Source organism: Pseudophryne corroboree, chromosome 7 (assembly GCF_028390025.1).
Source record: "Pseudophryne corroboree isolate aPseCor3 chromosome 7, aPseCor3.hap2, whole genome shotgun sequence".
Lineage (NCBI taxonomy): Eukaryota > Metazoa > Chordata > Amphibia > Anura > Myobatrachidae > Pseudophryne > Pseudophryne corroboree.
In genome coordinates, this window is record NC_086450.1 from 500,847,329 (window position 1) to 500,869,320 (window position 21,992).

At 56.7% G+C, this 21,992-nt stretch overlaps 1 protein-coding gene across 4 annotated transcripts in view; it reads left to right on the forward strand.

Annotated features, from left to right (window-relative positions):
- The window catches only part of TAOK2 (TAO kinase 2), a 127,610-nt gene that overhangs the window by 49,079 nt on the left and 56,539 nt on the right, over nucleotides 1–21,992 (forward strand). For 3 of the 4 annotated variants that reach the window (XM_063935265.1, XM_063935264.1, XM_063935266.1), the window contains 3 exons: nucleotides 7,440–7,533; nucleotides 8,943–9,024; nucleotides 9,461–9,628. In XM_063935265.1, the coding sequence (XP_063791335.1) occupies nucleotides 7,440–7,533; nucleotides 8,943–9,024; nucleotides 9,461–9,628 (344 nt within the window). Of the gene's footprint in view, nucleotides 1–7,439; nucleotides 7,534–8,649; nucleotides 8,661–8,942; nucleotides 9,025–9,460; nucleotides 9,629–21,992 lie in introns of those variants that run through there. The other variant, XM_063935267.1, reaches the window with a different exon arrangement.

Below are 21,992 nucleotides of genomic sequence, written 5' to 3' on the forward strand. Positions count from 1 at the left end.
TAGTGCACATGAGATGCAGTGGGGGGGGGGGGAGTGGGCACGTTACCCCTCAGTGCAGGGCGGTGCACAGCCAGGAACGTGCCCTGTACCAGGATTGCTTCTCAGTATGCTGTTATGTCATGATTGTAAGGTGCCAGAGTGTAGTGCAGGGATGCGCTGGGCGGTGTAAGGTGCCAGAGTGTAGTGCAGGGATGCGCTGGCCGGTGTAAGGTGCCAGAGTGTAGTGCAGGGGTGTGCTGGACGGTGTAAGGTGCCAGAGTGTAGTGCAGGGGTGCGCTGGGCTGTGTAAGGTGCCAGTGTGTAGTGCAGGGGTGCGCTGGACGGTGTAAGGTGCCAGAGTGTAGTGCAGGGGTGCGCTGGGCGGTGTAAGGTGCCAGAGTGTAGTGCAGGGGTGCGCTGGGCGGTGTAAGGTGCCAGAGTGTAGTGCAGGGGTGCGCTGGACGGTGTAAGGTGCCAGAGTGTAGTGCAGGGGTGCGCTGGACGGTGTAAGGTGCCAGAGTGTAGTGCAGGGGTGTGCTGGACGGTGTAAGGTGCCAGAGTGTAGTGCAGGGGTGCGCTAGGCTGTGTAAGGTGCCAGAATGTAGTGCAGGGGTGCGCTGGGCGGTGTAAGGTGCCAGAGTGTAGTGCAGGGGTGCGCTGGGCGGTGTAAGGTGCCAGAGTGTAGTGCAGGGGTGCGCTGGGCGGTGTAAGGTGCCAGAGTGTAGTGCAGGGGTGCGCTGGACGGTGTAAGGTGCCAGAGTGTAGTGCAGGGGTGCGCTGGACGGTATAAGGTGCAGGGGTGTGCTGGGCGGTGTAAGGTGCCAGAGTGTAGTGCAGGGGTGCGCTGGGCTGTGTAAGGTGCCAGAATGTAGTGCAGGGGTGCGCTGGGCGGTGTAAGGTGCCAGAATGTAGTGCAGGGGTGCGTTGGACGGTGTAAGGTGCCAGAGTGTAGTGCAGGGGTGCGCTGGGCTGTGTAAGGTGCCAGAATGTAGTGCAGGGGTGCGCTGGGCGGTGTAAGGTGCCAGAATGTAGTGCAGGGGTGCGCTGGACGGTGTAAGGTGCCAGAGTTTAGTGCAGGGGTGCGCTGGACGGTGTAAGGTGCCAGAGTTTAGTGCAGGGGTGCGCTGGGCTGTGTAGGGTGCCAGAATGTTGTGCAGGGGTGCGCTGGGCGGTGTAAGGTGCCAGAATGTAGTGCAGGGGTGCGCTGGGCGGTGTAAGGTGCCAGAGTGTAGTGCAGGGGTGCGCTGGGCGGTGTAAGGTGCCAGAGTGTAGTGCAGGGGTGCGCTGGGCTGTGTAAGGTGCCAGAATGTAGTGCAGGGGTGCGCTGGGCGGTGTAAGGTGCCAGAATGTAGTGCAGGGGTGCGCTAGACGGTGTAAGGTGCCAGAGTGTAGTGCAGGGGTGCGCTGGGCTGTGTAAGGTGCCAGAATGTAGTGCAGGGGTGCGCTGGGCGGTGTAAGGTGCCAGAATGTAGTGCAGGGGTGCGCTGGACGGTGTAAGGTACCAGAGTTTAGTGCAGGGGTGCGCTGGACGGTGTAAGGTGCCAGAGTTTAGTGCAGGGGTGCGCTGGGCTGTGTAGGGTGCCAGAGTGTAGTGCAGGGGTGCGCTGGACGGTATAAGGTGCAGGGGTGTGCTGGGCGGTGTAAGGTGCCAGAATGTAGTGCAGGGGTGCGCTGGACGGTGTAAGGTGCCAGAGTTTAGTGCAGGGGTGCGCTGGACGGTGTAAGGTGCCAGAGTTTAGTGCAGGGGTGCGCTGGACGGTGTAAGGTGCCAGAGTTTAGTGCAGGGGTGCGCTGGACGGTGTAAGGTGCCAGAGTGTAGTGCAGGGGTGCGCTGGACGGTGTAAGGTGCCAGAGTGTAGTGCAGGGGTGCGCTGGGCGGTGTAAGGTGCCAGAGTGTAGTGCAGGGGTGCGCTGGACGGAGTAAGGTGCCAGTGTGTAGTGCAGGGGTGCGCTGGGCGGTGTAAGGTGCCAGAGTGTAGTGCAGGGGTGCGATGGGCGATGTAAGGTGCCAGAATGTAGTGCAGGGGTGCGCTGGACGGTATAAGGTGCAGGGGTGTGCTGGGCGGTGAAAGGTGCCAGAGTGTAGTGCAGGGGTGCGCTGGACGGTGTAAGGTGCCAGAGTTTAGTGCAGGGGTGCGCTGGACGGTGTAAGGTGCCAGAGTTTAGTGCAGGGGTGCGCTGGACGGTGTAAGGTGCCAGAGTGTAGTGCAGGGGTGCGCTGGACGGTGTAAGGTGCCAGTGTGTAGTGCAGGGGTGCGCTGGACGGTGTAAGGTGCCAGAGTGTAGTGCAGGGGTGCGCTGGACGGAGTAAGGTGCCAGTGTGTAGTGCAGGGGTGCGCTGGACGGTGTAAGGTGCCAGAATGTAGTGCAGGGGTACGCTGGGCGGTGTAAGGTGCCAGAGTGTAGTGCAGGGGTGCGCTGGACGGTGTAAGGTGTCAGAGTGTAGTGCAGGGGTGCGCTGGGCGATGTAAGGTGCCAGAGTGTAGTGCAGGGGTGCGCTGGGCTGTGTAAGGTGCCAGAATGTAGTGCAGGGGTGCGCTGGGCGGTGTAAGGTGCCAGAGTGTAGTGCAGGGGTGCGCTGGGCGGTGTAAGGTGCCAGAGTGTAGTGCAGGGGTGCGCTGGGCGGTGTAAGGTGCCAGAATGTAGTGCAGGGGTGCGCTGGGCGGTGTAAGGTGCCAGAGTGTAGTGCAGGGGTGCGCTGGGCGGTGTAAGGTGCCAGAGTGTAGTGCAGGGGTGCGGTGTAAGGTGCCAGAGTGTAGTGCAGGGGTGCGCTGGACGGAGTAAGGTGCCAGAGTGTAGGCAGGGGTGCGCTGGGCGGTGTAAGGTGCCAGAGTGTAGTGCAGGGGTGCGCTGGACGGAGTAAGGTGCCAGAGTGTAGTGCAGGGGTGCGCTGGACGGTATAAGGTGCAGGGGTGTGCTGGGCGGTGTAAGGTGCCAGAGTGTAGTGCAGGGGTGCGGTGTAAGGTGCCAGAGTGTAGTGCAGGGGTGTGCTGGGCGGTGTAAGGTGCCAGAGTGTAGTGCAGGGATGCGCTGGACGGTGTAAGGTGCCAGAGTGTAGTGCAGGGGTGCGCTGGACGGAGTAAGGTGCCAGTGTGTAGTGCAGGGGTGCGCTGGACGGTGTAAGGTGCCAGAATGTAGTGCAGGGGTGCGCTGGACGGTGTAAGGTGCCAGAGTGTAGTGCAGGGGTGCGCTGGGCGGTGTAAGGTGCCAGAGTGTAGTGCAGGGGTGTGGTGTAAGGTGCCAGAGTGTAGTGCAGGGGTGCGCTGGGCGGTGTAAGGTGCCAGAGTGTAGTGCAGGGGTGCGCTGGACGGTGTAAGGTGCCAGAGTTTAGTGCAGGGGTGCGCTGGGCGGTGTAAGGTGCCAGAGTGTAGTGCAGGGGTGCGCTGGACGGAGTAAGCTGCCAGTGTGTAGAGCAGGGGTGCGCTGGACGGTGTAAGGTGCCAGAGTGTAGTGCAGGGGTGCGCTGGACGGTGTAAGGTGCCAGAATGTAGTGCAGGGGTGTGCTGGGCGGTGTAAGGTGCCAGAATGTAGTGCAGGGGTGCGCTGGGCGGTGTAAGGTGCCAGAGTGTAGTGCAGGGGTGCGCTGGGCGGTGTAAGGTGCCAGAGTGTAGTGCAGGGGTGCGCTGGACGGAGTAAGGTGCCAGTGTGTAGTGCAGGGGTGCGCTGGACGGAGTAAGGTGCCAGTGTGTAGTGCAGGGGTGCGCTGGACGGTGTAAGGTGCCAGAATGTAGTGCAGGGGTGCGCTGGGCTGTGTAAGGTGCCAGAGTAGTTCAGGGGTGCGCTAGGCGGTGTAAGGTGCCAGAGTGTAGTGCAGGGGTGCGCTGGGCGGTATAAGGTGCAGGGGTGTGCTGGGCGGTGTAAGGTGCCAGAGTGTAGTGCAGGGGTGCGCTGGGCGGTGTAAGGTGCCAGAGTGTAGTGCAGGGGTGCGCTGGGCGGTGTAAGGTGCCAGAGTGTAGTGCAGGGGTGCGCTGGGCGGTGTAAGGTGCCAGAGTGTAGTGCAGGGGTGCGCTGGGCGGTATAAGGTGCAGGGGTGTGCTGGGCGGTGTAAGGTGCCAGAGTGTAGTTCAGGGGTGCGCTGGGCGGTGTAAGGTGCAGGGGTGTGCTGGGCGGTGTAAGGTGCCAGAGTGTAGTGCAGGGGTGCGCTGGGCGGTGTAAGGTGCCAGTGTAGTGCAGGGGTGCGCTGGGCGGTATAAGGTGCCAGAGTGTAGTGCAGGGGTGCGCTGGACGGAGTAAGGTGCCAGTGTGTAGTGCAGGGGTGCGCTGGACGGTGTAAGGTGCCAGAATGTAGTGCAGGGGTGCGCTGGGCGGTGTAAGGTGCCAGAGTGTAGTGCAGGGGTGCGCTGGACGGTATAAGGTGCAGGGGTGTGCTGGGCGGTGTAAGGTGCCAGAGTGTAGTGCAGGGGTGCGCTGGGCGGTGTAAGGTGCCAGAATGTAGTGCAGGGGTGCGCTGGACGGTGTAAGGTGCCAGAGTTTAGTGCAGGGGTGCGCTGGACGGTGTAAGGTGCCAGAATGTAGTGCAGGGGTGTGCTGGGCGGTGTAAGGTGCCAGAGTGTAGTGCAGGGGTGCGCTGGGCGGTGTAAGGTGCCAGAGTGTAGTGCAGGGGTGCGCTGGACGGTGTAAGGTGCCAGTGTGTAGTGCAGGGGTGCGCTGGACGGAGTAAGGTGCCAGTGTGTAGTGCAGGGGTGCGCTGGACGGTGTAAGGTGCCAGAATGTAGTGCAGGGGTGCGCTGGGCTGTGTAAGGTGCCAGAGTAGTTCAGGGGTGCGCTAGGCGGTGTAAGGTGCCAGAGTGTAGTGCAGGGGTGCGCTGGGCGGTATAAGGTGCAGGGGTGTGCTGGGCGGTGTAAGGTGCCAGAGTGTAGTGCAGGGGTGCGCTGGGCGGTGTAAGGTGCCAGAATGTAGTGCAGGGGTGCGCTGGACGGTGTAAGGTGCCAGAGTTTAGTGCAGGGGTGCGCTGGACGGTGTAAGGTGCCAGAATGTAGTGCAGGGGTGTGCTGGGCGGTGTAAGGTGCCAGAGTGTAGTGCAGGGGTGCGCTGGGCGGTGTAAGGTGCCAGAGTGTAGTGCAGGGGTGCGCTGGACGGTGTAAGGTGCCAGTGTGTAGTGCAGGGGTGCGCTGGACGGAGTAAGGTGCCAGTGTGTAGTGCAGGGGTGCGCTGGACGGTGTAAGGTGCCAGAATGTAGTGCAGGGGTGCGCTGGGCTGTGTAAGGTGCCAGAGTAGTTCAGGGGTGCGCTAGGCGGTGTAAGGTGCCAGAGTGTAGTGCAGGGGTGCGCTGGGCGGTATAAGGTGCAGGGGTGTGCTGGGCGGTGTAAGGTGCCAGAGTGTAGTGCAGGGGTGCGCTGGGCGGTGTAAGGTGCCAGAGTGTAGTGCAGGGGTGCGCTGGGCGGTGTAAGGTGCCAGAGTGTAGTGCAGGGGTGCGCTGGGCGGTGTAAGGTGCCAGAGTGTAGTGCAGGGGTGCGCTGGGCGGTATAAGGTGCAGGGGTGTGCTGGGCGGTGTAAGGTGCCAGAGTGTAGTTCAGGGGTGCGCTGGGCGGTGTAAGGTGCAGGGGTGTGCTGGGCGGTGTAAGGTGCCAGAGTGTAGTGCAGGGGTGCGCTGGGCGGTGTAAGGTGCCAGAGTGTAGTGCAGGGGTGCGCTGGGCGGTATAAGGTGCCAGAGTGTAGTGCAGGGGTGCGCTGGACGGAGTAAGGTGCCAGTGTGTAGTGCAGGGGTGCGCTGGACGGTGTAAGGTGCCAGAATGTAGTGCAGGGGTGCGCTGGGCGGTGTAAGGTGCCAGAGTGTAGTGCAGGGGTGCGCTGGACGGTATAAGGTGCAGGGGTGTGCTGGGCGGTGTAAGGTGCCAGAGTGTAGTGCAGGGGTGCGCTGGGCGGTGTAAGGTGCCAGAATGTAGTGCAGGGGTGCGCTGGACGGTGTAAGGTGCCAGAGTTTAGTGCAGGGGTGCGCTGGACGGTGTAAGGTGCCAGAATGTAGTGCAGGGGTGTGCTGGGCGGTGTAAGGTGCCAGAGTGTAGTGCAGGGGTGCGCTGGGCGGTGTAAGGTGCCAGAGTGTAGTGCAGGGGTGCGCTGGACGGTGTAAGGTGCCAGAGTGTAGTGCAGGGGTGCGCTGGACGGTGTAAGGTGCCAGAATGTAGTGCAGGGGTGCGCTGGGCGGTGTAAGGTGCCAGAGTGTAGTGCAGGGGTGCGCTGGGCAGTGTAAGGTGCCAGAGTGTAGTGCAGGGGTGCGCTGGGCAGTGTAAGGTGCCAGAGTGTAGTGCAGGGGTGCGCTGGGCGATGTAAGGTGCCAGAGTGTAGTGCAGGGGTGCGCTGGGCGGTGTAAGGTGCCAGAGTGTAGTGCAGGGGTGCGCTGGACGGAGTAAGGTGCCAGAGTGTAGTGCAGGGGTGCGCTGGACGGTGTAAGGTGCCAGAGTGTAGTGCAGGGGTGCGCTGGGCTGTGTAAGGTGCCAGAATGTAGTGCAGGGGTGCGCTGGGCTGTGTAAGGTGCCAGAATGTAGTGCAGGGGTGCGCTGGGCGGTGTAAGGTGCCAGAGTGTAGTGCAGGGGTGCGCTGGGCGGTGTAATGTGCCAGAGTGTAGTGCAGGGGTGCGCTGGACGGAGTAAGGTGCCAGAGTGTAGTGCAGGGGTGCGCTGGACGGTGTAAGGTGCCAGAGTTTAGTGCTGGGGTGCGCTGGGCGGTGTAAGGTGCCAGAGTGTAGTGCAGGGGTGCGCTGGACGGAGTAAGGTGCCAGTGTGTAGTGCAGGGGTGCGCTGGACGGTGTAAGGTGCCAGAATGTAGTGCAGGGGTGTGCTGGGCGGTGTAAGGTGCCAGAGTGTAGTGCAGGGGTGCGCTGGGCGGTGTAAGGTGCCAGAGTGTAGTGCAGGGGTGCGCTGGACGGTGTAAGGTGCCAGAGTGTAGTGCAGGGGTGCGCTGGACGGAGTAAGGTGCCAGTGTGTAGTGCAGGGGTGCGCTGGACGGTGTAAGGTGCCAGAATGTAGTTCAGGGGTGCGCTGGACGGTGTAAGGTGCCAGAGTGTAGTGCAGGGGTGCGCTGGACGGTGTAAGGTGCCAGAGTGTAGTGCAGGGGTGCGCTGGACGGTGTAAGGTGCCAGAGTGTAGTGCAGGGGTGTGCTGGACGGTGTAAGGTGCAGGGGTGTGCTGGGCGGTGTAAGGTGCAGGGGTGCGCTGGACGGTGTAAGGTGGCAGAGTGTAGTGCAAGGGTGCGCTGGGCGGCCCATCTAGCACCAGTCGGAAACCAAAGCATTTTCCACTTCGCAGGTTAGGCCCTTTATATTCTGAGCTTGGCCCTCTTCTGTCTGCCACTCCAATAACGATGCTTTTTTTGGTTGCACTGCACACATTTCCATATCCAGCATCAATCTACTGTACAGTCATCATTTCTCCATTATATTTTCCTAATTGCTATCCCCATTGTTTAGGTGAGATTTCTACCTATTGTAATGTATTAAATTGTCCGTCTTTCCCTTGTGTAGCTGAAAGGAAGCCCCCACTGTTCAATATGAATGCTATGAGTGCCTTATACCACATCGCTCAGAATGAGTCTCCTGTCCTACAGTCCAACCACTGGTGAGTAACACACCGCACAGTACAGATGTAGGTACAGTCCAACCACTAGTGAGTACTACACCGCACAGTACAGATGTACGTACAGTCCAACCACTAGTGAGTAACACACCTGCACAGTACAGATGTACGTACAGTCCAACCACTGGTGAGTAACACACCGCACAGTACAGATGTAGGTACAGTCCAACCACTAGTGAGTACTACACCGCACAGTACAGATGTACGTACAGTCCAACCACTAGTGAGTAACACACCTGCACAGTACAGATGTACGTACAGTCCAACCACTGGTGACTACTACACACACAGTACATTACAGATGTAGGTACAGTCCAACCACTGGTGAGTAACACACCTGCACAGTACAGATGTACGTACAGTTCAACCACTGGTGACTACTACACACACAGTACATTACAGATGTAGGTACAGTCCAACCACTGGTGAGTAACACACATGCACAGTACAGATGGGTACAGTCCAACCACTGGTGACTACTACACACACACCACATTACAGCTGTAGGTACAGTCCAACCACTGGTGAGTACTACACCCGCACAGTACAGTACAGATGTAGGTACAGTCCAACCACTGGTGAGTACCACACCTGCACAGTACATATGGGTACAGTCCAACCACTGGTGAGTACTACATCCGCACAGTACAGATGTAGGTACAGTCCAACCACTGGTGAGTACCACACCTGCACAGTACATATGGGTACAGTCCAACCACTTGTGAGTACTACATCCGCACAATACAGATGTAGGTACAGTCCAACCACTGGTGAGTACTACATCCGCACAGTACAGATGTAGGTACAGTCCAACCACTAGTGAGTACTACATCCGCACAGTACAGATGTAGGTACAGTCCAACCACTGGTGAGTACTACATCCGCACAGTACAGATGTAGGTACAGTCCAATCACTGGTGAGTACCACACCTGCACAGTACAGATGGATACAGTCCAACCACTGGTGAGTACTACATCCGCACAGTACAGATGTAGGTACAGTCTAATCACTGGTGAGTACTACATCCGCACAGTACAGATGTAGGTACAGTCTAATCACTGGTGAGTACCACACCTGCACAGTACAGATGGGTACAGTCCAACCACTGGTGAGTACTACACACACACAGTACATTATACTTGTCTTATTTAAGTGCTGCAGGACAACAGCTGTGCAGTGTATACAAGTGAGATTGTCTTTGTTACAGGTTAGTGACTGGTGTGCGGACATCTCTTTCCAGTATACAGGAGACTTAGTAATGTTTTGTCTAATTTCATCTTCATTTTAGTTCATAAGTAAATTGTATTAGATAATGTTACAAACTCATTTGTGAAAAAGTGCTCACCACAGTTGTTTTTAATGCAGATTATTAACTATATCTGTCCTGCAGGTCTGAGTATTTCCGGAATTTTGTGGATTCGTGTCTTCAAAAGATCCCCCAGGACAGACCGAGCTCTGACATTCTGCTTAAGGTGAGATTTTGTCCTCGGCCAGTGCGCACTTCACAATATGTGGACGCCAGAGTCATTGCCTGGCGACAACTGGTTCCCACCTGCATATGAGCTATATTTAAGTTCTCGTTGGATACGTTACCTCTTCTGAGGACGGGAGTGTGGGGAAGTTTTCTAAACTTTACTGGAGTTATCTTACAATCGAATAATCTTTATAGGTGAGAACATTTCCGATGCCCTGTAAGGTGTTGCTGACGTCTCGCCCCTTTTGACTGCTATGATTTATCGCCTATTACAAAGTCCCCACAGCCATTGTATTATTCCACCATTATTGAGCATGTGGGACATATTCAACTTAAATAGTGAGGCTAGTCTGTAGGCTGTTTATCCGGGTTTTTTTTGTTTATGCCTAACAAAACTCAGAACGTCACTTTTTTTTTTTTTTTCTCCCTCCCAGCACCGGTTCCTGCAGAGGGAGAGGCCGCAAACCGTTATCATGGAACTGATCCAGCGCACAAAGGACGCCGTAAGGGAGCTGGACAACCTGCAGTACCGCAAGATGAAGAAAATTCTCTTTCAGGACACCCAGAATGGTCCCAACACAGAGACCACGGAGGAGGAGGAGGTGAGAAGGCTCTGCGAGGGTGGAGTGTTAGTGGCGCAAATCATCAGTGGGTTCTGTGAGGCGCAATTTCGGTCATTGAAGTGAAGGAGAGGGGGTGAAATATGAACAAACCTATACACACGTGGCTCTCAAACCTCTTCTCACACTCCAAAAGATATGCTGGTATGTTAATGTGTGTGTGCGGTAGGGAATATAGACTATAAGCGACTTCTGGAGAATGGACTGGCGGGAATTCAGTGTTCTTTGTACAACACTGTGTACTATGGTGGCATTATAAAAGCAGTAATACATGAAGGTTGTAGTGACTTGGTCCACACTACTTGGTCTTCAGGGACCAAATTGTGATGTCCGGGCAGTGTGTGAGGACTGTGGATGGTCTGTAGGGAGGAAGGCTGGATGCCCGGGCAGTGTGTGAGGACTGTGGATGCTCTGTAGGGAGGAAGGCTGGATGTCCGGGCAGTGTGTGAGGACTGTGGTTGCTCTGTAGGGAGGAAGGCTGGATATCCTGGCAGTGTGTGAGGACTGTGGTTGCTCTGTAGGGAGGAAGGCTGGATGCCCGGGCAGTGTGTGAGGACTGTGGATGGTCTGTAGGGAGGAAGGCTGGATGCCCGGGCAGTGTGTGAGGACTGTGGATGCTCTGTAGGGAGGAAGGCTGGATGTCCGGGCAGTGTGTGAGGACTGTGGTTGCTCTGTAGGGAGGAAGGCTGGATGTCCGGGCAGTGTGTGAGGACTGTGGTTGCTCTGTAGGGAGGAAGGCTGGATGCCCGGGCAGTGTGTGAGGACTGTGGATGGTCTGTAGGGAGGAAGGCTGGATGTCCGGGCAGTGTGTGAGGACTGTGGTTGCTCTGTAGGGAGGAAGGCTGGATGTCCGGGCAGTGTGTGAGGACTGTGGATGGTCTGTAGGGAGGAAGGCTGGATGCCCGGGCAGTGTGTGAGGACTCTGGATGCTCTGTAGGGAGGAAGGCTGGATGTCCGGGCAGTGTGTGAGGACTGTGGATGCTCTGTAGGGAGGAAGGCTGGATGTCCGGCCAGTGTGTGAGGACTGTGGATGGTCTGTAGGGAGGAAGGCTGGATGTCCGGGCAGTGTGTGAGGACTCTGGATGCTCTGTAGGGAGGAAGGCTGGATGTCCGGGCAGTGTATGAGGACTGTGGATGCTCTGTAGGGAGGAAGGCTGGATATCCTGGCAGTGTGTGAGGACTGTGGATGCTCTGTAGGGAGGAAGGCTGGATGTCCGGGCAGTGTGTGAGGACTGTGGTTGCTCTGTAGGGAGGAAGGCTGGATGTCCGGGCAGTGTGTGAGGACTGTGGTTGCTCTGTAGGGAGGAAGGCTGGATGCCCGGGCAGTGTGTGAGGACTGTGGATGCTCTGTAGGGAGGAAGGCTGGATGTCCGGGCAGTGTGTGAGGACTGTGGATGGTCTGTAGGGAGGAAGGCTGGATGTCCGGGCAGTGTGTGAGGACTGTGGTTGCTCTGTAGGGAGGAAGGCTGGATGTCCGGCCAGTGTGTGAGGACTGTGGATGGTCTGTAGGGAGGAAGGCTGGATGTCCGGGCAGTGTGTGAGGACTGTGGATGCTCTGTAGGGAGGAAGGCTGGATGTCCGGGCAGTGTGTGAGGACTGTGGATGCTCTGTAGGGAGGAAGGCTGGATGTCCGGGCAGTGTGTGAGGACTGTGGATGCTCTGTAGGGAGGAAGGCTGGATGCCCGGGCAGTGTGTGAGGACTGTGGATGGTCTGTAGGGAGGAAGGCTGGATGTCCGGCAGTGTGTGAGGACTGTGGTTGCTCTGTAGGGAGGAAGGCTGGATGTCCGGGCAGGGTGTTAGGACTGTGGATGCTCTGTAGGGAGGAAGGCTGGATGTCCGGGCAGTGTGTGAGGACTGTGGTTGCTCTGTAGGGAGGAAGGCTGGATGTCCGGGCAGTGTGTGAGGACTGTGGTTGCTCTGTAGGGAGGAAGGCTGGATGTCCGGGCAGTGTGTGAGGACAGTGGATGGTCTGTAGGGAGGAAGGCTGGATGTCCGGGCAGTGTGTGAGGACTGTGGATGGTCTGTAGGGAGGAAGGCTGGATGTCCTGGCAGTGTGTGAGGACTGTGGTTGCTCTGTAGGGAGGAAGGCTGGATGTCCGGGCAGTGTGTGAGGACTGTGGATGCTCTGTAGGGAGGAAGGCTGGATGTCCGGGCAGTGTTAGGACTGTGGATGCTCTGTAGGGAGGAAGGCTGGATGTCCGGGCAGTGTGTGAGGACTGTGGATGGTCTGTAGGGAGGAAGGCTGGATGCCCGGGCAGTGTGTGAGGACTGTGGTTGCTCTGTAGGGAGGAAGGCTGGATGTCCGGGCAGTGTGTGAGGACTGTGGTTGCTCTGTAGGGAGGAAGGCTGGATGTCCGGGCAGTGTGTTAGGACTGTGGTTGCTCTGTAGGGAGGAAGGCTGGATGTCCGGGCAGTGTGTGAGGACTGTGGTTGCTCTGTAGGGAGGAAGGCTGGATGTCCGGGCAGTGTGTGAGGACTGTGGTTGCTCTGTAGGGAGGAAGGCTGGATGTCCGGGCAGTGTGTGAGGACTGTGGTTGCTCTGTAGGGAGGAAGGCTGGATATCCTGGCAGTGTGTGAGGACTGTGGTTGCTCTGTAGGGAGGAAGGCTGGATGTCCGGGCAGTGTGTGAGGACTGTGGATGCTCTGTAGGGAGGAAGGCTGGATGTCCGGGCAGTGTTAGGACTGTGGATGCTCTGTAGGGAGGAAGGCTGGATGTCCGGGCAGTGTGTGAGGACTGTGGATGGTCTGTAGGGAGGAAGGCTGGATGCCCGGGCAGTGTGTGAGGACTGTGGTTGCTCTGTAGGGAGGAAGGCTGGATGTCCGGGCAGTGTGTGAGGACTGTGGTTGCTCTGTAGGGAGGAAGGCTGGATGTCCGGGCAGTGTGTTAGGACTGTGGTTGCTCTGTAGGGAGGAAGGCTGGATGTCCGGGCAGTGTGTGAGGACTGTGGTTGCTCTGTAGGGAGGAAGGCTGGATGTCCGGGCAGTGTGTGAGGACTGTGGTTGCTCTGTAGGGAGGAAGGCTGGATGTCCGGCCAGTGTGTGAGGACTGTGGTTGCTCTGTAGGGAGGAAGGCTGGATATCCTGGCAGTGTGTGAGGACTGTGGTTGCTCTGTAGGGAGGAAGGCTGGATGTCCGGGCAGTGTGTGAGGACTGTGGTTGCTCTGTAGGGAGGAAGGCTGGATGTCCGGGCAGTGTGTTAGGACTGTGGTTGCTCTGTAGGGAGGAAGGCTGGATGTCCGGGCAGTGTGTGAGGACTGTGGATGCTCTGTAGGGAGGAAGGCTGGATGTCCGGGCAGTGTGTTAGGACTGTGGATGCTCTGTAGGGAGGAAGGCTGGATGTCCGGGCAGTGTGTGAGGACTGTGGATGGTCTGTAGGGAGGAAGGCTGGATGTCCGGGCAGTGTGTGAGGACTGTGGATGGTCTGTAGGGAGGAAGGCTGGATGCCCGGGCAGTGTGTGAGGACTCTGGATGGTCTGTAGGGAGGAAGGCTGGATGTCCGGGCAGTGTGTGAGGACTGTGGTTGCTCTGTAGGGAGGAAGGCTGGATGTCCGGCCAGTGTGTGAGGACTGTGGATGGTCTGTAGGGAGGAAGGCTGGATGTCCGGGCAGTGTGTGAGGACTGTGGATGCTCTTTAGGGAGGAAGGCTGGATGTCCGGGCAGTGTGTGAGGACTGTGGATGCTCTGTAGGGAGGAAGGCTGGATGTCCGGGCAGTGTGTGAGGACTGTGGATGCTCTGTAGGGAGGAAGGCTGGATGTCCTGGCAGTGTGTGAGGACTCTGGATGCTCTGTAGGGAGGAAGGCTGGATGTCCGGGCAGTGTGTGAGGACTGTGGTTGCTCTGTAGGGAGGAAGGCTGGATGTCCGGGCAGTGTGTGAGGACTGTGGTTGCTCTGTAGGGAGGAAGGCTGGATGCCCGGGCAGTGTGTGAGGACTGTGGTTGCTCTGTAGGGAGGAAGGCTGGATATCCGGCCAGTGTGTGAGGACTGTGGATGGTCTGTAGGGAGGAAGGCTGGATGTCCGGGCAGTGTGTTAGAACTGTGGATGCTCTGTAGGGAGGAAGGCTGGATGTCCGGGCAGTGTGTGAGGACTGTGGATGGTCTGTAGGGAGGAAGGCTGGATGTCCTGGCAGTGTGTGAGGACTGTGGTTGCTCTGTAGGGAGGAAGGCTGGATGTCCGGGCAGTGTGTGAGGACTGTGGATGCTCTGTAGGGAGGAAGGCTGGATGTCCGGGCAGTGTTAGTACTGTGGATGCTCTGTAGGGAGGAAGGCTGGATGTCCGGGCAGTGTGTGAGGACTGTGGATGGTCTGTAGGGAGGAAGGCTGGATGTCCGGGCAGTGTGTGAGGACTGTGGATGCTCTGTAGGGAGGAAGGCTGGATGTCCGGCAGTGTGTGAGGACTGTGGTTGCTCTGTAGGGAGGAAGGCTGGATGTCCGGGCAGGGTGTTAGGACTGTGGATGCTCTGTAGGGAGGAAGGCTGGATGTCCGGGCAGTGTGTGAGGACTGTGGTTGCTCTGTAGGGAGGAAGGCTGGATGTCCGGGCAGTGTGTGAGGACTGTGGTTGCTCTGTAGGGAGGAAGGCTGGATGTCCGGGCAGTGTGTGAGGACTGTGGATGGTCTGTAGGGAGAAAGGCTGGATGTCCGGGCAGTGTGTGAGGACTGTGGATGGTCTGTAGGGAGGAAGGCTGGATGTCCTGGCAGTGTGTGAGGACTGTGGTTGCTCTGTAGGGAGGAAGGCTGGATGTCCGGGCAGTGTGTGAGGACTGTGGATGCTCTGTAGGGAGGAAGGCTGGATGTCCGGGCAGTGTTAGGACTGTGGATGCTCTGTAGGGAGGAAGGCTGGATGTCCGGGCAGTGTGTGAGGACTGTGGATGGTCTGTAGGGAGGAAGGCTGGATGCCCGGGCAGCGTGTGAGGACTGTGGTTGCTCTGTAGGGAGGAAGGCTGGATGTCCGGGCAGTGTGTGAGGACTGTGGTTGCTCTGTAGGGAGGAAGGCTGGATGTCCGGGCAGTGTGTTAGGACTGTGGTTGCTCTGTAGGGAGGAAGGCTGGATGTCCGGGCAGTGTGTGAGGACTGTGGATGCTCTGTAGAGGGAGGAAGGCTGGATGCCCGGGCAGTGTGTGAGGACTGTGGTTGCTCTGTAGGGAGGAAGGCTGGATATCCTGGCAGTGTGTGAGGACTGTGGTTGCTCTGTAGGGAGGAAGGCTGGATGTCCGGGCAGTGTGTTAGGACTGTGGTTGCTCTGTAGGGAGGAAGGCTGGATGTCCGGGCAGTGTGTTAGGACTGTGGATGCTCTGTAGGGAGGAAGGCTGGATGCCCGGGCAGTGTGTGAGGACTGTGGATGCTCTGTAGGGAGGAAGGCTGGATGTCCGGGCAGTGTGTGAGGACTCTGGATGCTCTGTAGGGAGGAAGGCTGGATGTCCGGGCAGTGTATGAGGACTGTGGATGGTCTGTAGGGAGGAAGGCTGGATGTCCGGGCAGGGTGTGAGGACTGTGGATGCTCTGTAGGGAGGAAGGCTGGATATCCTGGCAGTGTGTGAGGACTGTGGTTGCTCTGTAGGGAGGAAGGCTGGATGTCCGGGCAGTGTGTGAGGACTGTGGTTGCTCTGTAGGGAGGAAGGCTGGATGTCCGGGCAGTGTGTTAGGACTGTGGTTGCTCTGTAGGGAGGAAGGCTGGATGTCCGGGCAGTGTGTGAGGACTGTGGATGCTCTGTAGGGAGGAAGGCTGGATGTCCGGGCAGTGTGTTAGGACTGTGGATGGTCTGTAGGGAGGAAGGCTGGATGTCCGGGCAGTGTGTGAGGACTGTGGATGCTCTGTAGGGAGGAAGGCTGGATGTCCGGGCAGTGTGTGAGGACTGTGGATGGTCTGTAGGGAGGAAGGCTGGATGCCCGGGCAGTGTGTGAGGACTCTGGATGGTCTGTAGGGAGGAAGGCTGGATGTCCGGGCAGTGTGTGAGGACTGTGGTTGCTCTGTAGGGAGGAAGGCTGGATGTCCGGCCAGTGTGTGAGGACTGTGGATGGTCTGTAGGGAGGAAGGCTGGATGTCCGGGCAGTGTGTGAGGACTGTGGATGCTCTTTAGGGAGGAAGGCTGGATGTCCGGGCAGTGTGTGAGGACTGTGGATGCTCTGTAGGGAGGAAGGCTGGATGTCCGGGCAGTGTGTGAGGACTGTGGATGCTCTGTAGGGAGGAAGGCTGGATGTCCTGGCAGTGTGTGAGGACTCTGGATGCTCTGTAGGGAGGAAGGCTGGATGTCCGGGCAGTGTGTGAGGACTGTGGTTGCTCTGTAGGGAGGAAGGCTGGATGTCCGGGCAGTGTGTGAGGACTGTGGTTGCTCTGTAGGGAGGAAGGCTGGATGCCCGGGCAGTGTGTGAGGACTGTGGTTGCTCTGTAGGGAGGAAGGCTGGATATCCGGCCAGTGTGTGAGGACTGTGGATGGTCTGTAGGGAGGAAGGCTGGATGTCCGGGCAGTGTGTTAGAACTGTGGATGCTCTGTAGGGAGGAAGGCTGGATGTCCGGGCAGTGTGTGAGGACTGTGGATGGTCTGTAGGGAGGAAGGCTGGATGTCCTGGCAGTGTGTGAGGACTGTGGTTGCTCTGTAGGGAGGAAGGCTGGATGTCCGGGCAGTGTGTGAGGACTGTGGATGCTCTGTAGGGAGGAAGGCTGGATGTCCGGGCAGTGTTAGTACTGTGGATGCTCTGTAGGGAGGAAGGCTGGATGTCCGGGCAGTGTGTGAGGACTGTGGATGGTCTGTAGGGAGGAAGGCTGGATGTCCGGGCAGTGTGTGAGGACTGTGGATGCTCTGTAGGGAGGAAGGCTGGATGCCCGGGCAGTGTGTTAGAACTGTGGATGCTCTGTAGGGAGGAAGGCTGGATGTCCGGGCAGTGTGTGAGGACTGTGGATGGTCTGTAGGGAGGAAGGCTGGATGCCCGGGCAGTGTGTTAGGACTGTGGTTGCTCTGTAGGGAGGAAAGCTGGATGCCCGGGCAGTGTGTGAGGACTGTGGATGCTCTGTAGGGAGGAAGGCTGGATGTCCGGGCAGTGTGTGAGGACTGTGGTTGCTCTGTAGGGAGGAAGGCTGGATGTCCGGGCAGTGTGTGAGGACTGTGGTTGCTCTGTAGGGAGGAAGGCTGGATGTCCGGGCAGTGTGTGAGGACTGTGGATGCTCTGTAGGGAGGAAGGCTGGATGCCCGGGCAGTGTGTGAGGACTGTGGTTGCTCTGTAGGGAGGAAGGCTGGATGTCCGGGCAGTGTGTGAGGACTGTGGTTGCTCTGTAGGGAGGAAGGCTGGATGTCCGGGCAGTGTGTGAGGACTGTGGTTGCTCTGTAGGGAGGAAGGCTGGATGCCCGGGCAGTGTGTGAGGACTGTGGATGCTCTGTAGGGAGGAAGGCTGGATGTCCGGGCAGTGTGTGAGGACTGTGGATGCTCTGTAGGGAGGAAGGCTGGATGCCCGGGCAGTGTGTGAGGACTGTGGATGCTCTGTAGGGAGGAAGGCTGGATGTCCGGGCAGTGTGTGAGGACTCTGGATGCTCTGTAGGGAGGAAGGCTGGATGTCCGGGCAGTGTTAGGACTGTGGATGCTCTGTAGGGAGGAAGGCTGGATGCCCGGGCAGTGTGTGAGGACTGTGGTTGCTCTGTAGGGAGGAAGGCTGGATGTCCGGGCAGTGTGTGAGGACTGTGGATGCTCTGTAGGGAGGAAGGATGGATGTCCGGGCAGTGTGTGAGGACTGTGGATGGTCTGTAGGGAGGAAGGCTGGATGCCCGGGCAGTGTGTGAGGACTGTGGATGCTCTGTAGGGAGGAAGGCTGGATGTCCGGGCAGTGTGTGAGGACTGTGGTTGCTCTGTAGGGAGGAAGGCTGGATGCCCGGGCAGTGTGTTAGGACTGTGGTTGCTTTGTAGGGAGGAAGGCTGGATGCCCGGGCAGTGTGTGAGGACTGTGGATGCTCTGTAGGGAGGAAGGCTGGATGCCCGGGCAGTGTGTTAGAACTGTGGATGCTCTGTAGGGAGGAAGGCTGGATGCCCGGGCAGTGTGCGAAGACTGCGGATGGTCTGTAGGGAGGAAGGCTGGATGTCCGGGCAGTGTGTGAGGACTGCGGATGGTCTGTAGGGAGGAAGGCTGGATGTCCGGGCAGTGTGTGAGAACTGTGGTTGCTCTGTAGGGAGTGAAAGCAAAAAAGATGGCTTTTAGGAAATACAAACAGACTCAAAATAATAATGACAAAGAGGTGTATCTTGACAGACGGAAGGATGCTAAGAAAGTGATCAGACGTGCAAAGGCAGAAGCAGAGGAGAAAATGGCCCAGTCAGTGGATAAAGGGGGCAAAACTTTTTTTAAGTATATAAGTGAAAGGAGAAAATCAAATGGAGGAATAGTAAGACTTAAGACAGAGAGTGAGCATTTGGTGGAGGGTGACAAGGCAATAGCAGATCACCTAAATAATTATTTTTGCTCAGTATTTACTACAGAAGAAGGGATGGGGCCACAGTTAAGTTGAAAGGACATTCATAAAAATAAGGTAGTTGAAAGTACATTTACAGAGGAGAAGGTCCTAACCGAACTTTCACAACTAAAAGTGGATAAATCAATGGGACCAGATGGAATACACCCAAGGATACTCAGAGCTAAAAGATGTGCTGGTTACACCGTTTAACAGAATTATTTAACCAGTCACTAAATACAGGTGCTATTCCAGAGGACTGGAAAAGCGCAAATATAGTTCCACTGCACAAAAGTGGAAGCAAGTAACTACAGACCAGTAAGCCTTACATCAGTAGTGGGGAAAGTAATGGAAAAACTATTAAAAGAAAGAGTTGTGGAATATCTTAAATCAAACCACTTACAGGATCCAAAACAGCATGGATTTACTGGTGGTAGATCATGCCAAACAAATCTTATTGACTTTTTTGACTCTGTGACAAAAATAATAGATCAAGGGGGAGCTGTAGATGTAGCATATCTAGACTTTAGTAAGGCATTTGACACTGTCCCACATCGCAGACTGCTAAATAAACTTGAAAGCATGTGGGTGGATTATAAAACAGTTAAATGGATAAGAACCTGGTTGCAGGGTAGGAAACAGACAGTTGTAGTTAATGGAGTGCAATCTATGGAGGGATATGTTACCAGTGGAGTACCCCAGGGATCTGTACTTGGTCCAGTTCTCTTTAATATCTTTGTTGGTGACATTGCAGATGGTATTGAAGGGAAGGTATGCCTTTTTGCAGATGATACAAAGATATGCAACAGGGTAGACACACCGGGAGGGGTAAAACAAATGATTGATGACCTAGGTAGGCTTGAGAAATGGTCAAGAACGTGACAACTACAGTTTAATGCTAAAAAATGCAAAATCATGCACTTGGGTCTCAAAAACCCAAAGGCTAAATATAGTATCAAGGGTACTATAATGGAAACTACTGAGGAGGAAATGGATTTAGGAGTCACTATTTCAAGTGACTTGAAGGCAGGAAAGCAATGCAACAAAGCAATGAGAAAGGCAAGTCAGATGCTTGGTTGCATAGGGAGAGGAATCAGTAGTAGGAAAAAAGAAGTGATAATGCCACTGTATAATTCATTGGTGCGGCCCCATCTGGAATACTGTGTCCAGTTCTGGAGACCATATCTCCAGAAGGATATAAATACATTAGAGCGTGTACAAAGAAGGGCAACTAAAATGGTGCATGGCCTACATCACAAAACATACCCGAAAAGGCTAAAAGATCTTGACATGTATAGTTTGGAGGAGAGAAGGGAAAGGGGGGACATGATAGAAACTTTCAAATATACCAAAGGTTTTCAAAAAGTTCAGGAGGGAAACATTCTTCAAAGGAAGAGAAGTATTAGAACTCGAGGACATACACTGAGACTGGAGGGGGGGAGGTTCAGGGGAAATTTAAGGAAAAATTACTTCACAGAAAGGGTAGTGGATAAGTGGAATAGTCTCCCATCAGAGGTGGTAGAGGCTAAGACTGTAGAGCAATTTAAACATGATTGGGATAGGCATATGAATATCCTTACAAAGCATTAAGGTTCAAAAAGGGTTGAGATTACCTAAAGGATAAAAAAAAAAAAGGGGCAGACTAGATGGGCCAAGTGGTTCTTATCTGCCGTCAAATTCTATGTTTCTATGTTAAAGCTGGATGCCCGGGCAGTGTGTGAGGACTGTGGTTGCTCTGTAGGGAGGAAGGCTGGATGTCCGGGCAGTGTGTGAGGACTCTGGATGCTCTGTAGGGAGGAAGGCTGGATGCCCGGGCAGTGTGTGAGTACTGTGGTTGCTCTGTAGGGAGGAAGGCTGGATGTCCGGGCAGTGTGTGAGGACTCTGGATGGTCTGTAGGGAGGAAGGCTGGATGCCCGGGCAGTGTGTGAGGACTGTGGATGGTCTGTAGGGAGGAAGGCTGGATGTCCGGGCAGTGTGTGAGGACTCTGGATGGTCTGTAGGGAGGAAGGCTGGATGTCCGGGCAGTGTGTGAGGACTCTGGATGCTCTGTAGGGAGGAAGGCTGGATGCCCGGGCAGTGTGTGAGGACTGTGGTTTCTCTGTAGGGAGGAAGGCTGGATGTCCGGGCAGTGTGTTAGGACTGTGGTTGCTCTGTAGGGAGGAAGGATGGATGTCCGGGCAGTGTGTTAGGACTGTGGTTGCTCTGTAGGGAGGAAGGCTGGATGTCCGGGCAGTGTGTGAGGACTGTGGTTGCTCTGTAGGGAGGAAGGATGGATGTCCGGGCAGTGTGTGAGGACTGTGGATGCTCTGTAGGGAGGAAGGCTGGATGTCCGGGCAGTGTGTGAGGACTCTGGATGCTCTGTAGGGAGGAAGGCTGGATGTCCGGGCAGTGTGTGAGGACTGTGGATGCTCTGTAGGGAGGAAGGCTGGATATCCTGGCAGTGTGTGAGGACTGTGGATGCTCTGTAGGGAGGAAGGCTGGATATCCTGGCAGTGTGTGAGGACTGTGGATGGTCTGTAGGGAGGAAGGCTGGATGTCCGGGCAGTGTGTGAGGACTGTGGATGCTCTGTAGGGAGGAAGGCTGGATGTCCGGGCAGTGTGTTAGGACTGTGGTTGCTCTGTAGGGAGGAAGGCTGGATGTCCGGGCAGTGTGTTAGGACTGTGGATGCTCTGTAGGGAGGAAGGCTGGATGCCCGGGCAGTGTGTTAGGACTCTGGATGCTCTGTAGGGAGGAAGGCTGGATGCCCGGGCAGTGTGTGAGGACTGTGGATGGTCTGTAGGGAGGAAGGCTGGATGCCCAGGCAGTGTGTGAGGACTGTGGATGGTCTGTAGGGAGGAAGGCTGGATGTCCGGGCAGTGTGTGAGGACTGTGGATGCTCTGTAGGGAGGAAGGCTGGATGTCCGGGCAGTGTGTGAGGACTGTGGTTGCTCTGTAGGGAGGAAGGCTGGATGTCCGGGCAGTGTGTTAGGACTGTGGATGGTCTGTAGGGAGGAAGGATGGATGTCCGGGCAGTGTGTGAGGACTGTGGATGCTCTGTAGGGAGGAAGGCTGGATGCCCGGGCAGTGTGTGAGGACTGTGGTTGCTCTGTAGGGAGGAAGGCTGGATGTCCGGGCAGTGTTAGGACTCTGGATGCTCTGTAGGGAGGAAGGCTGGATGCCCGTGCAGTGTGTGAGGACTCTGGATGGTCTGTAGGGAGGAAGGCTGGATGCCCGGGCAGTGTGTGAGGACTGTGGTTGCTCTGTAGGGAGGAAGGCTGGATGTCCTGGCAGTGTGTGAGGACTGTGGTTGCTCTGTAGGGAGGAAGGCTGGATGTCCGGGCAGTGTGTGAGGACTGTGGATGGTCTGTAGGGAGGAAGGCTGGATGTCCAGGCAGTGTGTGAGGACTGTGGTTGCTCTGTAGGGAGGAAGGCTGGATGTCCGGGCAGTGTGTGAGGACTGTGGTTGCTCTGTAGGGAGGAAGGCTGGATGTCCGGGCAGTGTGTGAGGACTGTGGTTGCTCTGTAGGGAGGAAGGCTGGATGTCCGGGCAGTGTGTGAGGACTGTGGTTGCTCTGTAGGGAGGAAGGCTGGATGTCCGGGCAGTGTGTGAGGACTGTGGTTGCTCTGTAGGGAGGAAGGATGGATGTCCTGGCAGTGTGTGAGGACTGTGGATGCCCGGGCAGTGTGTGAGGACTGTGGTTGCTCTGTAGGGAGGAAGGCTGGATGCCCGGGCAGTGTGTGAGGACTGTGGATGGTCTGTAGGGAGGAAGGCTGGATGCCCGGGCAGTGTGTGAGGACTGTGGATGCTCTGTAGGGAGGAAGGCTGGATGTCCGGGCAGTGTGTGAGGACTGTGGTTGCTCTGTAGGGAGGAAGGCTGGATGTCCGGGCAGTGTGAGGACTGTGGATGCTCTGTAGGGAGGAAGGCTGGATGC